The 16,669-nt window shown below is 46.2% G+C and overlaps 1 protein-coding gene across 1 annotated transcript in view; it reads right to left on the bottom strand.

Moving 5' to 3' along the window:
* Window positions 1–16,669, bottom strand: part of pole (polymerase (DNA directed), epsilon) — a 28,871-nt gene that overhangs the window by 746 nt on the left and 11,456 nt on the right. Inside the window, exons 26-46 of the mRNA XM_062542659.1 lie at window positions 16,260–16,474; window positions 15,580–15,682; window positions 15,106–15,309; window positions 14,405–14,611; window positions 13,641–13,853; window positions 12,617–12,760; window positions 12,313–12,453; window positions 10,432–10,585; window positions 9,042–9,148; window positions 8,209–8,385; window positions 7,559–7,782; window positions 6,211–6,431; window positions 5,553–5,757; window positions 5,056–5,229; window positions 4,682–4,807; window positions 4,437–4,569; window positions 4,071–4,269; window positions 2,462–2,593; window positions 1,876–2,069; window positions 857–1,057; window positions 41–166 (exon numbers count right to left, since the gene is read on the bottom strand). Coding sequence (XP_062398643.1) covers window positions 41–166; window positions 857–1,057; window positions 1,876–2,069; window positions 2,462–2,593; window positions 4,071–4,269; window positions 4,437–4,569; window positions 4,682–4,807; window positions 5,056–5,229; window positions 5,553–5,757; window positions 6,211–6,431; window positions 7,559–7,782; window positions 8,209–8,385; window positions 9,042–9,148; window positions 10,432–10,585; window positions 12,313–12,453; window positions 12,617–12,760; window positions 13,641–13,853; window positions 14,405–14,611; window positions 15,106–15,309; window positions 15,580–15,682; window positions 16,260–16,474 — 3,600 coding nt within the window. The remainder of the gene's footprint in view (window positions 1–40; window positions 167–856; window positions 1,058–1,875; window positions 2,070–2,461; window positions 2,594–4,070; window positions 4,270–4,436; window positions 4,570–4,681; window positions 4,808–5,055; window positions 5,230–5,552; window positions 5,758–6,210; window positions 6,432–7,558; window positions 7,783–8,208; window positions 8,386–9,041; window positions 9,149–10,431; window positions 10,586–12,312; window positions 12,454–12,616; window positions 12,761–13,640; window positions 13,854–14,404; window positions 14,612–15,105; window positions 15,310–15,579; window positions 15,683–16,259; window positions 16,475–16,669) is intronic.

Below are 16,669 nucleotides of genomic sequence, written 5' to 3'. Positions count from 1 at the left end.
AGTATATGGGCATAGTATGTGGGCATGGTCTGTGTCTCACCAGGTCCTGCAGGGTGAAGCTCATCAGCTTCTTCTGCAGGGCCTCCACCAGCGCCATCTCGATGGAGTCCGTCTCGTACTGGGCCTGGCAGTTGGAGCAGAACCACTGTGGCAGAACACTGCCATCCTACAGAGAGGAAATGAGTGAGGATCAGTTAGTAAGGACAGATGGCCCTTCTTTGTCCCTTTATGGGATCCAAACGATCGATACCACTCCCAAAGTCACTCCAGACACACACTGCCTTTTTACCATGGAAGAACTCCATATACAACTGCAGCAGCAACAGCAACATATAAAAGGCCTCAAATATAAATTCCCGCTCATAAAAACCTATTAAAAATATGACTCAAATCTGATTAAACAGATCCAGTTTCTGTATCGCTGCAACTCCCATTAGTGTTCAAATTCATCATGCTGTTTGCATGTCGCTCCCCTAAAGCTCACAGACTTTCACTGTTCTGAAATCGGTGGCTACGGAGATGAGCTTTCTGAATGTACATGTACATATTACATTTTACAGTCTCTGAGGTTTGGGGACTCCTTGTGGCAAACATCTTGGCTGCATACATTACAGGTTGGTGACGGTGAACTAATGTCATGTGTTATAAAAACACAGTTTCACATTCATTTAACCCCGCCCCCCCTCCTCCCACATAATCTGTGTAGGTGTACTTTCTGCTTGACCTTCCAAAACTATCCCACCCTGCTACTTTCAGTTATTCCTGGTGGTAGTTTTCTGTACCTTGCACAGAATAAAGGGCAACACACACACACACACACACACACACACACACACACACACACACACACACAGACCTGTGCCATGGAGGGGTCCTTGCACAGGTCAAGGTCACGGCAGAAGTTGCAGTGGTGGCAGATGACCTCTGGCAGGACGTACGAGTGGCACGGGTCACGGAACTGGGCGTCGTCGGAGAACTCGCCCACGTCCACCAGCCTCAGCAGGTCTCGCTTCAGCTTGTTCACCTGGTTCACGATGTTGCCATCCAACGACAGCACCTGAGAGGATGACACACTTCAGTATTACCCTGAGCCAGAAACATCTTACTCTTTGAGCATCTTGCACCTGAGCACCAGAAATGAGATGCCTGAAAACAGCATCTTCACTCCTGTTCTAGACATAATTAAAGGGGAATTCTGGTGATTTTTCACATAGATGTCTGTTTCTCGAGGTGCAGCGCTACAATCTGGGGGCATGTTCATGAGCCCCCATGTTCATTCCCCAAGAGTGTAGCATTGTAGCTGTCTGGCTGCTTGTGCATTTGTAACTTTAGTCCCATCCTAAAACTCCTACAGTATTACTGTGAAAAAATGGCCGAATCTCTTCCGAGGTGCATCCTGAGGGGGATGCGTTTACTTACTTACTCATCCCGGCCTGCTCTCTTATCCAAAACCACTTGACATTATTATACCCATGGAGGTATTATATATAACTGGAGAGCGTGACTAAGTCCCGCCCTCCATACAAATGAATGGCCGATGCTAGGCTAGATTTTCGTGCACGGAGCTGGTTCTAAATGCTCCATGAGGCGCCATAATTGAAAATGGCGCTTGCTAACTTGCCGAAGCTAATCAACACAGCCTTGACCCCCTGATTATACCTCAATTCTTACAAGGGCTAGTTTCCCCAGAGTAACTCAGGGTCAAGTGCCTTACTAAAGGGCGTAACTGTGCCAACCAGGAATTGAACCCTCAACCCTTTTGCCTCCTGTTTGCTAGCCCAGCTCCTTATCTGCTACAGTATGCCACCACTGTCCCCTATGACATACAGTACATGCATGTATTGCCTGCAGTACGTTCACATGTCAGGTGCTCACCTGGCAGACGTATTTGATGAACTCCAGGGCGGGGTTGTTGAGGGGCAGGTGGGAGCCGGGCAGGACGGGGAACATCTCGGAGGGCAGGGTCATGTTGCGCGTGCCCATCACCTTCTTCTGGATCTTCTGGGTGATGGTGAAGAAGTTCTGGGTCAGCTCGCCGGAGACGTACTCCTGAGAGAAGCTGATCATGCCTGTGGGGAGGTTCAGAGAGACGGATCATTACACACTTCATTAGCACCATTAACGGACTTCCAATATCAATACCTACAGTACAAGCATAAATACGTGTGTGTATGTGTGTGTGTGTGGACCATATTTCAATGTCAATTTAATTTCACTTATAGAGCGCCAAAACATAACACATGTCTCATGGCGCTTTACAGAGTGTTAAACATTCAAGGAGAGCCCATGAGTAACAGGGGCAAGGAAAAACTCCCTAGAATTGGAGATACATATAGGAAGAAACCTCAGAGAGATCCACGACTCAAGGGCCCAACCCATCTGCCTAGGGTCAGTTGCAGTAGAGTAAAGTCATTGGTAGTCATATGTAAAGTAGTGGTGAATGATGAGGACCCCGACTGACCAGGTAGGGAGTTGCTGTCCCCTGCTGCCTGCTGAGAGGCCTGGCTTCCACCGCGCCTCTTGATGGGCGTGGTCCCGGGAGCGTTCCGCCGAAGCTCCTCCCTCATGCTGTGATAGACAGCTGCAATATAGGCTAGAGGACAAATCACAAATCAGTGTAAAAGGCCAAATAGTTTATTACACATCAGGGATGAAAAAACCTACATAAAAAGTGACAAATTAACAAAAACTAGAAAGTTAACTGAACCAACCAACGTTCAATGCTGTTACTTAAAAAAACGATGCTGTGATAGACGGCTGCAATATAGGCTAGAGGACCAATCACAAATCAGTGTAAAAGGCCAAATAGTTTATTACACATCAGGGATGGAAAAACCTAAATAAAAAGTGACAAATTAACAAAAACTGAAAAGTTACCTGAACCAACCAACGTTCAATGCTGTTACTTTGCTGTTGGATTTCATGCTCATTAGCATGATGATCATTTACATGACCATATACAATATCAATGTTTCTACATGGTCAAGCACACTCAATTCTCTACATATTCTAAAATGCACAGTTCTGAGTAACGGAGGCTGGGATTGGCTTAGATGACAAATGAATGTCTAAGACAGGGGTCGGCAACCCAAAATGTTCAAAGAGCCATTTTGGACCAAAAAAACAAAAAACAAATCTGTCTGGAGCCGCAAAAAATGAAAAGCCTTATGTAAGCCTTATATGAAGTGTATATTATCTATATTAGCCTACTATCAAAATAACTAAGTAGGCTAGGCTACAACGAGGCTACATACGGTAGTGAGCTTTCATGATTAAATGTTTTTCCCTGCAGCGCATCTCGGAGAGAATGACACACCACGTGACTTCTCCGCTGTATATGGTGCTTTAAGTTCAACTTCGTGTAATCACCATCCGTGAACCGTTGTTTTCCACGTTTTAATATCTCTCAGGTTGAAATAAAATTTCTCCAGAAGTAGGCTACTGCAATCGCACTTTTTCTCTCAGTCCCAACTGGATAGTCGGCTGCAAATGTAGCATGCCTTCCCTGAAAATGTATTTCTAAATGTCTTTCTCTTTTTGTTGTTCGCCAACTTCTCATTACAAAGCAAACATGCAGGCAATCCTTCCGCAATGGAAATGAAAGCAAATGATTCGGTCCATTCTGCCTTAAATTCTCTGATCTCATCGGCTATCTTTCTCTTTTTCCCTTTGGGATCCATGGCATGGCCCATACAGACATAGGCCTACCCGCCGGTTTGTTTACAACTAGGTTTACAGCCACCTGCCTGGCACGGCGCCGCCCTGAAACGTGTGTCGCAGGCTATCAAACCTTCGTTGACAGAAATGCTGAACTTTAATATTTATTATGCACATTTTTACAACATTGGAAAACGTTAAGAATGTTTGTCCTCATACAGAAACCATATTAAAACAAACAAACAAAAATCCCCCCATTCATTTTCATACATTTTCGAAGACGCTCCAGGGAGCCACCAGGGTGGCGCTAAAGAGCCGCATGCGGCTCTAGAGCCGCAGGTTGCCGACCCCTGGTCTAAGACGAGAAGAGAGCGAGATAAAAATGTCGACAGCAGTGAGAGTTGAGACATTACCCGAGATGATCATCAGGTAGTACTTCTGACAGGATGCCGTTTGGGGGAGATACTGCATGATGTTCCAGTTGCTCTCAATCAGGTCCTCAACATCCTCTTCCCCATCACCCACCTCCTCTTCATCCTCCTCCTCCTCCTCTTCCTCACTTCCTTCCTCCTCCCCCTCCGCTTTTTCCTTTTTCTTCTTACCACCACCATCCTACAAAGAAACACACACACACACACACACACGTTTGGAATGTAGTACACATAACACCACTGAGGTGTACATAACGCATAACGGACTACACAGTCCTATGTTTGCTTGTGTAGGTGGGTCTGGGGGGGGGGATGCAGCAGTGCAGTATTGGGAGCGTGAATATCTACCTCTCCGCAGAGGATGCTGGAGGGCAGCTTGCCCTTCACCCCTCCATGGTTGGCTGGATCCATCCACAGCAGGAACTCCCAGCAGCGCGAGAAGGTGAGCGAGAGGGAGTGGAAGATCTCCCGGGAGTGAATGCTAACGTTTCAGACCGGCCAGAGAAACAGAGCAACAACACATTAAACTCTAAACATCTTTAACTCTCTTTGTACCACAAAAGGTCTGGAAATGGGTTGCTGGCATTTCAGACCTGTTGGTGATGTACTCCACATAAGCGATGGCGTCGTCAATGCGCCGTTTTTTGGTGCAGAGGATGATCCGATTGAAGTTGCCGTAGACTACAGAGGAGCCAAGCCGCTTGAACTCCGCAACCAATCTACAGAAGAACAACGCCAGTTACAGCTACTTACACACTCATCCTGGAGATAAATTCACAAAGACACACTTAACAGCAGGATAGATACTTTCATAGTGTTTTTTTTTAAATATCACTTAATATAAATTAATATAATTTAATATCATTTCAGCAAATGTTTTGCCACCTTCTTCCATGAATGGGACTGCATGAACATGGATTGTGTCAAAAGTTGGGAAGGTTCTGTATGAGACTATGAGTGCACTCACTGCAGGAAGATCTTCTTCATCATGTTGTTCAGGGTGCGGTGCAGGGCCGGGTCGTAGAGCAGAGAGTTGGGCGATCGCAGCCAGCGGTAGAAGTGCATCACCTGGTTATCTGCGTAGACGTTGTGGTACTGTGTGATCTCACGCACCCAGCCAACAACCATGCTCTTCAGGATCCTGTCAGCGTTTCAAATGTAGACAAACCACAGCCGATTTAAAAGGACCCAATGTGAAATTATTACTGCAAAGTGGCAATATAATGTATGCCGTAATTTCCCAACTATTAGCCGCAATTTAGACATTGATTTAGCTAAATTTCTTCAGCTATGAGGTTAATACACAAGGGCAGTTGTTAATGGTATTAACATGGTTTTGCTTCTTCTAACTTGCATAAAACAAGGCCCTACAGGTGGCTTATACACAATGCGACTAATACACAGGAAATGACTGTACTAGACATATCTCAGCGGAGTGAGAGCATGCCGATGAGGGAGGCCAACCTGAAGGTGTTGGAGCAGAGCGCCGTCTCGTCATAGCTGGCCACGGCGGGGGCGGCCTGGTTGCCCGACATCATCTCCTCCAGGGAGGCGTGCTGGATGACGTCGAAGCTGACGCCCATGCTGGCCCCGCCCTCCATGTCGTTGACGTGCTGGGACTGCAGAATGGTGTTGACCGCCAGACTCTGAATGTCCAGCTCCACACACACTGCAGGAGATCACAGGGAAATAGACATTAGCTCAGAAGGAGGAGAGGAAGAGGGCTTTTCCCACTCAGTGGGCAAACAGCAGGGAGAATATGCATCATAATAACAATAGCTGCAGATTCAATCACTTCAACTTTCATTTTCATATTTCAACAAACATTTGAATTCTGTGATTTCAGCTAAACAAGAACAGATGTCCACAGACCCTTTCTACAAAAAAAATACAAGCGGAACCATAACCAACAAAGCAGCTCTAAGTGGCTATCTGAATATGTACAGTAAGAAGACACTAGCTCTGCCTAGACTCGTACAGCAAAACACATGAATGGTATGAACACTCTGCATCAGACGTCCAGGGCTCTAAATGAAACGGGCAGTACAGTATGTACTCCATAAGAAACCAGCATGAACTGTGGATACACAGAATACACAGTGGCCCTGCTGCAGCGGGTCACCTGTAGAGTAGCAGCCCTGGCTGTTGATCTCCACCGAGGCGCGGTCGTCGCTCTCCATCACCAGCCTGCTGTCGTCGGCCTCCTTGCCCCCCAGGTCGGGCCGGGTCGTGGGCGAGAGCCACAGTAGGTGGTTGTGCTTGCGCAGGTGGCGCGCCAGGAACAGGTCCGAGCCGAAGATGGACACGTCCTGTGGCAGGTTGCCCACAGGCAGGTGGTAGTACCTGGAGGAGGGAGGAGAAGATACAGGTAAGCTGCTGGGAAGCAGAAAGACAGACAAATGTTCTTTAATTGAGGAGGAAAATTGCAAATTGCATCTAAAAACGTCATGATATCTACAGTGAAGCGTACAGAATTCAGAATTAGGGAGCAGGGACTAGACTGATTGTTCATAAACATCCGTTTCTCATAGCAGAAGTACATCACGATCCTTCTGTAGCAGGGGTGGAAATTAAGATTTGAAAATGTGAAAATGTATCAGCCAATAGCAGATTCCTGGTTAAAATAACCTGCCACCCAATGTTAAAAATATGACTTTGTGTCTGAAATCTACCAGCCACTCTCACATTTTACCAGCATTTGGCAGTGTTAATGTAGTGTAGTGAATGTCTAGCTGGGCTAGCTAGAATGCTAGCTGAGTTGAGGGTTCAATTCCCAGCTTCCGTTGTTGTGCCCTAGAGCGGGACACTGACTAGGGGACAACGGCCCTTGTAACAGAACTGACACACATGTATGCAAGTTGCTTTGCATAACAGCGTCTTCTAAAACGGATAGTTCCGGTCCTTGATTGTGATTGGCTGAATCGCGTTCGATGCCGTTGTAAATATCATGATAAACTCACACCTTGACCGCATTTCGTTCTATAGTAATGCGCTAGCACAAAACTAGCAGTGGCTGCGTCTTGTTGTTGCATGGCAACCATTCATAAGGAGGGAATATATTTCTTGGCGGAAGAAAGATTATCTATGGATACTTCGTTACATTGTCGTTGCTGTGCCTTCGTTTCATGAAATCTTGCTAGATCGACGTAGTAACCGTTTTAGAAAAGCAATAAGCCACTCGAGTCCGTGGGTTATACTGTATAATCGAACAGCTAAGGGGGTTTTAGGCACTCCGCTTCGCGTCGTGCCTAACAACACCCCTTAGCTGTTCGATTATACAGTATCTCAATGAATAAATGCAAATGTAAAAGTATTTCCCAAATGACCAACCCTAGATCTGGTTGGCTTGGCTACAAAACTCCTGAGACTGAGTGAAAGTGATGTGAAAGAGGCATGATACAAAGACCGTGTGTAGGGTAGCGTGAGGATGGGGAGGTGGAGGGGGGGGGGGGGGGGTGCCCAGTGCCCACCGTGCCATGTCGAAGGCCTGCGAGAGGCAGCTGTCGAGGTTGAGGTAGTGTCTGATCATGCGGCGGGCGCCGTGGCGCTGCCAGTCCAGCACGCTGTAGCTGATCTCGTCCACCACGTGCACCGGCACCACCGGGAACTCCTCCAGCACCGCCATGCCCGCCGCCAGCCGCCGCAGCTCCCAGTTGGACTGCACCGCGATCAGGGTGGGGCCACGCCGCTCCTCCTACACACACACACACACACACACACACACACACACACACACACACACACACACACACACACACACACACACACACACACACACACACACACACACACACACACACACACACACACACACACACACACACACACACACACACTGTTTCAGCATCCTAACATGAACCTCATCCCGAAAACTGTCTACTGTAATTTCCCAACTATTAGCCGTGGCTAATAATTGATTTTGCAAACATTTTCTTTAGTTATGAGGTTTATATACGGGCCAGTTAATATGGTATTAAGATAGATAGATAGATAGATAGATAGATAGATAGACTGCTTTTAGATCAACAGTCAGGTAGGTAAGTAGGAAGGTATCTATCTATGTATATGATATGCTGTTCAAACAGCATGTTAAGAAAAGCATAAGAGTGCGGGGGAGCACCTTGTAGTTGAGGAGGATGCGCTGCACAGCTCTGTAGATGGCCTTTGGGTCGTTCTCGGCGCGCACCTCGAACTGGTGCTTCTCTGGCGGCAGCAGGTCCTCGCTGGTCTTCTCCAGCAGAGCGGTGCGCTCCGCCCCGTACAGAGTGCTCAGGTTGGGCATCTGGTTACTGCGCACCTGTAGCCAACCAGCCCAGGAGGGGACACAGACACGAGGAAGAGACAGAGGTCCTATCAGAACATGCATCTTCAAGGGTGCAGACTCTCTGCAACACATGGAAACACAAACTAACCGTGCCAAAAATGAAAAAAAAAAAAAAAAAAAAAAAACTGGGCCAGAATTTTTTTTATATCATTTGAAAAATGCAGAAAGGTTCTCCCACCAAGCATATCATAATACCACACCAAATCATTGAAGAAATCTCAAACCTTCAAGACTCTAAGTAGGATGAAGCTGGTGTTGTTGAGATATAAAGAAACAAACTAATCCAATAAAAATAAACGTTCTTTTCAACTTATTGCTGTCAGCAACATAACATTCAGTAGACCCTGTGAAGACATTTCTGAGACACTTGTTTTGTGTGACTTTGTGAGACTCGGGGGGGGAGAGAGAGAGAGAGAGAGAGAGAGAGAGAGAGAGAGAGAGAGAGAGAGAGAGAGAGAGAGAGAGAGAGAGAGAGAGAGAGAGAGAGAGAGAGAGAAAGAAAGAAAGAAAGAAAGAAAGAAAGAAAGAAAGAAAGAAAGAAAGAAAGAAAGAAAGAAAGAAAGAAAGAAAGAAAGAAAGAGAGAAAGAAAGAGAGAGAGAAAGAAAGAGAGAGAGAGATGTTCCCTCACCGTGTCGAGCACAAACACGCTGGCCTTGCGTTGAGACGGAATGAAGAGGCCGAACAGCGCCTTGTGTCCTTGGCTGTGGTGGTACAGGTAGATGTGACGCACGCTGCCTGGAGGAACATACATCAGCAGAGGCCATTTCAGTACGGCTAACACTTCACAATACTACTACCATATAGCAGGAGGCCAGTTCAGTACGGCTAATACTTCACAATACTACTTGCATATAGCAGGAGGCCAGTTCAGTACGGCTAACACTTCACAGAGAGGCCATTTCAGTACGGCTAACACTTCACAATACTACTAGCATATAGCAGAGGCCAGTTCAGTACGGCTAATACTTCACAATACTACTAGCATATAGCGAGAGGCCATTTCAGTACGGCTAACACTTCACAATACTACTAGCATATAGCGAGAGGCCAGTTCAGTACGGCTAATACTTCACAATACTACTAGCATATAGCGAGGCCATTTCAGTACGGCTAATACTTCACAATACTACTAGCATATAGCGAGAGGCCAGTTCAGTACGGCTAATACTTCACAATACTACTAGCATATAGCGAGAGGCCATTTCAGTACGGCTGACACCTCACAATACTACTTGCATATAGCGAGAGGCCAGTTCAGTACGGCTAATACTTCACAATACTACTAGCATATAGCGAGAGGCCATTTCAGTACGGCTAATACTTCACAATACTACTAGCATATAGCGAGAGGCCAGTTCAGTACGGCTAACACTTCACAGAGAGGCCATTTCAGTACGGCTAACACTTCACAATACTACTAGCATATAGCGAGAGGCCAGTTCAGTACGGCTAACACTTCACAATACTACTAGCATATAGCGAGAGGCCATTTCAGTACGGCTAACACTTCACAATACTACTAGCATATAGCGAGAGGCCATTTCAGTACGGCTAACACTTCACAATACTACCAGCATATAGCGAGAGGCCAGTTCAGTACGGCTAACACTTCACAATACTACTAGCATATAGCGAGAGGCCAGTTCAGTACGGCTAATACTTCACAATACTACTAGCATATAGCGAGAGGCCAGTTCAGTACAGCTAACACTTCTCAATACTACTGTACTTGCATATAGCGAGAGGCCATTTCAGTACAGCTAATACTTCACAATGCTACTTGCATAGAGCACTTTGAGATTGCTGCAATATAGAGTAGGCCTACAATGCAAATAAAATTCATCATTATCCATTATTATATAATCCACATAGAGTAAAAACACTTCAGAGCAGCAACAAAAAGCATGTAAGCAAAAAAGTAATAACAAACTTGAAGTATTTCACATTGAACATTCAAAAAAGCAATTTAACAAAATGTTGCAATAATACGATGCTGTTGGCTGAGGGTAATCCCTTACCAGGTTCCAGGTAACTGAACTGAGCCAGTGATCTCATCTCCAGGTGTTCAAGGTCAAACGTGTCGGCCTCTCGGCCTGCCATGTCACGCACGGCCTGCTTGTTGACCATGCACATACAGCCCAGCTGCACCAGCGCTCTGAACAGCAGGGGAACCTGAGGAACGCAAACGGAAACGGCAGATTCAAGCTAAACCTTCTCGTCCACATTTAAATGCTTTTGTTTTGGATCCAAAAGGCAAGCGGTGAAAACACGATACAAATACTCTGGGAAGAGTCGCTGACGAGGTGATACAGTAGGTCTACAGGGCTCACATACTGGCCACAATTACCACGTGACAGACATTAAAGGGACACTTCACCGATTAGCATTAAGCTTTGCATCTTTAGAAAACCAGTCATGTTTTTGAATGGTCGCGCATCATTCCATCAGTTTGCCTTGAGATGGGAGAAATACGGATTTCAATGAAACCCATGAATAGGACTTCCTGCTTTCAATGATGCAAAATGATGATTTTTACATCATTGAAAGCAGGAAGTCCAACATTGAAATCCGTATATCTCCCATCTCAAGGCAAACTGAGGGAATGATGCACGACCATTCAAAAACATGATTTCTAAAGATACAAAGCTTAATGCTGATCGGTGAAGTGTCCCTTTAAACTCGTAAAGCTGCTATTCATTGAACATTACAATGTCTAGAGCAAGGCCGGGTCTCCAACAATTGTTCCTCTGTGAGCTACTTAAACAAAATGAATGTGCAGCAGTGTGTCTTCCGGCTGATTGGCTGAATGGCTGATTTCCACCCAAAAGCAGCAGGCTAAACTTTACGGTAATTTACCTTCTGTTTGTAGGCTGCTGTAGAGCATGACATTACATATTTTACCGACTGACAGGCTTGCACCGCAGATTGCACACACACACACACACACACACACACACACACACACACACACACACACACACATACACACACACACACGCTGCCTACCTACACTAGCTGCTGGAGACCACTGGTCTACAGTAGAGTCTGTCTACAAGTTTAAAAATGAACAGCACAGCTGAGGTCATCCATGTAAGTGAAACCATGTAATCTGAACAGACGCAACTCTCTCCCTATCCAACAGTACACAGCACTGTACCTGGGTCTCGTACACTCCCTCTCTCTATCCAACAGTACACAGCATTGTACCTGGGTCTCGTACACTCCCTCTCCCTATCCAACAGTACACAGCATTGTACTTGGGTCTCATACACTCCCTCTCTCTATCCAACAGTACACAGCACTGTACCTGGGTCTCTCTATCCAACAGTACACAGCACTGTACCTGGGTCTCTCTATCCAACAGTACACAGCACTGTACCTGGGTCTCATACACTCTCTATCCAACAGTACACAGCACTGTACCTGGGTCTCTATATCCAACAGTACACAGCACTGTACCTGGGTCTCTCTATCCAACAGTACACAGCACTGTACCTGGGTCTCTATATCCAACAGTACACAGCACTGTACCTGGGTCTCTATATCCAACAGTACACAGCACTGTACCTGGGTCTCTATATCCAACAGTACACAGCACTGTACCTGGGTCTCTCTATCCAACAGTACACAGCACTGTACCTGGGTCTCTATATCCAACAGTACACAGCACTGTACCTGGGTCTCATACTCTCTCTATCCAACAGTACACAGCACTGTACCTGGGTCTCTATATCCAACAGTACACAGCACTGTACCTGGGTCTCTATATCCAACAGTACACAGCACTGTACCTGGGTCTCTATATCCAACAGTACACAGCACTGTACCTGGGTCTCTATATCCAACAGTACACAGCACTGTACCTGGGTCTCTATATCCAACAGTACACAGCACTGTACCTGGGTCTCGTACACTCCCTCGATGTCAGGAGCGGAGAGGTCGGCGTTGATCTCGTTGATGTGCTCCTGGTACATGTCCTCAGGTACCGTGTACTGGTAGAGGTAGTACACCACATTGGAGCGGGGGAGGATCCGGTTCACCTGCAAAAAAATGGCAACAGTTCACACACATTCACTTCATTTTTTACTTTTCACAATGGATACACCATCTTCTGTGGTCCATGCAGTACAGTTTACCACATAAAGTACACAGTGGCTACTACCGGCTACAGTTATTTTATTCCAGTTTTAAAGGAAGGCAAACCTTTCTGTATGTGGGTCCCTCGTCCTGCTTAGGGATCTTCTGGTTGACGTAGAAGACTCTGGGGATGGTGAGCTTCATGCAGTGGAGGTCACTGCCTATCACTGCCCACAGCTTGAACAGGCCTGGGTGACTGGTCTCAGCAATCTAAGAGGAGAGAGTCAAGAACACAGAGAATAAGTGTTATTCACAAGCACAACATACTCCTTTAATTGATCAACTTCAGAGATTTTATTCTAAATTCTTTTACATTTATCAATTCAGCAGACACTTTTATCGAAAGCTACGTTCATATGTCAATCATATAGCAAGGTCCACTCTCCCAAGAGCAATGGCACAAGGTGGAAGCCGTTGGGTGAATGGCTACTGATAATGGGCAATGCAGATATTGCATTAAAGATCAGATATTTCTTTCTACAACAGTTGAGAGCCCTTCTGCAATTATGTAATAACATACAGTAATTTCCTGTGTATTAGCCACATTGTGTATAAGCCACAGGACAGTATTTAATGCAAATTAAAATAAACAAAACCATATTCATTCCATATTAACTGGCCCCTTGTATTAACATCATAGCTGAATAAATGTTGCAAAATCAATGTAATAGGCACGGCTAACAGTTGGGAAATTACGGTAATATGAAAACTGCTGCCCTGATAAAAAAAAACAATGCACTTGATCTCAGCTGGTGTTCTGTCAAAACTATAGTGGAATGGAAAATTCTAAGTGACCCCAAACTTTTGACCGGTAGTGTATGTAACATATGACGCCATCAGCTGTGACCACTGATCTATAAAGAATACCTGGATAGCGCATCTACGTCAAAATTCTGAAGCCTACATGGCGGCGGCCATTATGGGACCACTTGCCATAGGAATGCATAGACAGTAAAAGACAGTAAAAGAATGTTGCCGTTCTGCAACAATGGAACTGGAACACCACGCCGCCATTATGGGACCACTCGGGACAGTTCCATTGGCTTCATTGTTGATAGGCATTCTTTATAGATCAGTGGCTGTGTCTGACCTGTATGATCTGCCAGGGCATGTCCAGCATGCTGCGGGCGGTCTTGCGCAGGAAGGTGCCCAGCGCGGTGGTGGGGCCGTCCCGGATGACGCCGCCCCCTGCTGGTGTGGAGTCGCCGTCCACCAGCCGCCGCTTCTTGCGCCGCTCCTTCCTCTGGCGCAGCTGCAGCTCCCACTTCTTCTTGTGGTAGCGCAGCCACACCAGCAGCTCCTCCTGGGGCACGGGACAGGACACACACACACACACACACACACACACACACACACACACACACACACACACAGACGTGCACACACACACACCCCCCCCCCCCCCCCCACACACACACACGCGCACGGACAGACACACAGACACACAGACACAAGTTACACTAGTTTCAGTGGTAGAATAGACTGACAGGCAACTTCACACTAACATAAATGTAATGATGACGAGTGTATTATATTGAAGGCATAACAACTCTTTTAAGCGATTTCCTATCAGAACTAGAACAAGAATATAGTAATCTTAAAGGGAAACTCTGATCTAAAAACAACACAGGGTCTATTTTTGGATGACCGCGAATATATTCACTGGGGACCAAAGAGACATTGTTTTCAGTAAGACTTTTCCAAAGTAACAAAAACAATCCACATCAAAGACAAACACTCTAATATACTGAGACACATCTTATCTGCATGCTACATACACACAAGATGGCCAAGGGCTGACGCTGGGAAGAACCTCCCCTATCTAACCACACAGGTGTCCCCCCCCCTCCTCACCTTGGAGGGCCCCTTGGGGGGCGGCGGGCCGAGGATCTCCCTCCAGGACTGCGTGAGCTCCATCTCCTGGGACTCCGCCTGGCTCTCCTCCCCCTGGGACGCGCGCTTGCGCTTGGTGCTGATGAGGATGGCCGGCTGCAGCGGCCGCGGAGGCTTCCCAAAGTCCTCGATGTCCGCCGCCTCCCCGGGCTCCAGCGTCTGGGCCACCTGACACAGGGAGGGGGAGGAAGAGGAGGAGGAGGAGGAGGAGGAGGAGGAGGAGGAGGAGGAGGGGGAAGAGGAGGAGGAGGAGGAGGAGGAGGGCAGTGGTCAGGAGAGACAAAACCATATTCATTCCATATCAACTGGCCTCTTGTATTAACATCATAGCTGAATAAATGTTGCAAAATCATTGGGGGTCAAATACTTATTCTCTCCTATGTTAAGGAAGAACATTTATTTATTTACAATTTATTCTTCATTCACAAAGAAAATCGGTGTCCTTAAAGGTTGGATTTGCACTCATTTTTTTTTAAACGACACTAAAATCAATTTTTAAAAGATGATTTTATATTCCTTTTTTTAGTCAACTTTATGGGTTAAAATATTCTCCCCACTGTAGGTAGATAGCCAGATTGATACTGTAGATAGATACAGTACATCAAGCAATCATGTGCATTTTTACGAGTGACAGAACTGAGAGATGAGCACTGATTGGGTACCTGTCTCTTTCCCTCGCTGGTGAAGAGCTCGCTGATCTTCTTCTGCTTGAAGATGTCGTTCTTCTCCAGCAGCTTCTTGTGCAGCCAGTCGGGGTGGCGCACCCTGGGCACAGGGTTCTTCACCTGCTGCAGTGCCGCCGGGATGGTGATGATCTTCTGGATGGCACTGCCCAGACGCTCAATGTAGTAGTTCCAGTCAATGATCTGCGAGCGATTAGGAGACGCAAGAAGTTACAAAGGGACGATTGTTCTGTGGGTATTCATGCAAAGACATCCTTTCAAATAACTAAAGTGTATGTAGTCTAAAGCATATACCTTCCATAAGGTTATATAAACTGTCTATATAAACTGATTGCTACTGTATATACAGTACACATATACAATATTCCATCTTCATTTATACTAGTTTGTTAACATAATATCATTTTTACAACCTAGACTAGTAAATCAAATGGAATATATGCCACAACTCACAGATCTAATGTCCAGTTCATGAAGACTGGGCATCTTCAGCCATTTGCGCAGGAAATGCTTTTTGACTGAAGGTTCTGCCTGGAAGATAGCCAAAGGTATGGCCCTGCAGGAAAAGACAGAAAGAATTGCAGAGCATTGGAGTCTGAAAGAACTATCTAAGGCACTCAGCCTCTGTAAATGTATCCCAATGGCATTCATGTTTTAAAGGTGTAACAGGGAGGCTACAGTACACCGGGCAGGTAACTGATGTGGTCCGTTCATGTAGTGTCTGCTGCAACAAATAGCTTCCATTGGAATCAATGAAACTGGCTACACCAGACGTGATCGTGGTGCATATTGTTAACTGAAATATAACATGTATTTTCTATTAAATCACCTAGGGACTTTTATTGTGACAGGAACACCTAGGGACTTTTGTGTAGGAACGGATGTTGATGGTGCAGTTCATGTGTGAGTGTTCGTGACAGTGGTCATTAAAAAAGTTAGTGAACTAAACGTTGTGTTTGTCATTGAATAACACGTATGTCTTCTAACTTTTTTTCCTCGCTCCACGAACAAGGTGCTTCAGCTGTGTACCCAGTGCAGCCCTGGTGTAAGACTTAATCATGATGTGTGTGTGGCATTTGGCTTTCAGTTTGTTGTTGGAATAACCCAGTCTGTTAACCAGTGGTTCAGTCTACCTCTCGGTGACGGGCGAGCCTTCGGGTTTGCGCGAGATAACGTAACGGCAACTCAGCCCTGCGTCCTTCACCATCTGGTCCCCCAGGAACTCCGCCAGGCGCTTGGCCGTGCTGATGGAGGTGGACTTCTGCTCGCCGTAGTCCTCCAGCTTACGGGACATGGAGCGGTTCTCCGCGATGAGCTCAAACAGCTCAGTGTCCGGCATGTTGGCAGCCTACAGGAGGGCAGGGGTGCAGACCACAGGGGCATACCGATGAAGGAGGAACGAACATGATTAAAATCACTGAATCTAGCTAGGACTTCAATAACACTACTCTCAAAAATATTCAGCTTTGAGGTGAAATTTCAGGATGAACCTAAAATCCACTATAACCTTGACAGGTCAACTTAATGCGACCTTTCTCTTAAA

This window comes from Sardina pilchardus, chromosome 8, assembly GCF_963854185.1.
Source record: "Sardina pilchardus chromosome 8, fSarPil1.1, whole genome shotgun sequence".
Taxonomy (NCBI): Eukaryota; Metazoa; Chordata; class Actinopteri; order Clupeiformes; family Clupeidae; genus Sardina; species Sardina pilchardus.
Note: the sequence above shows the minus strand (reverse complement) of the source record. Positions and strands in the feature narration are given on the sequence as shown.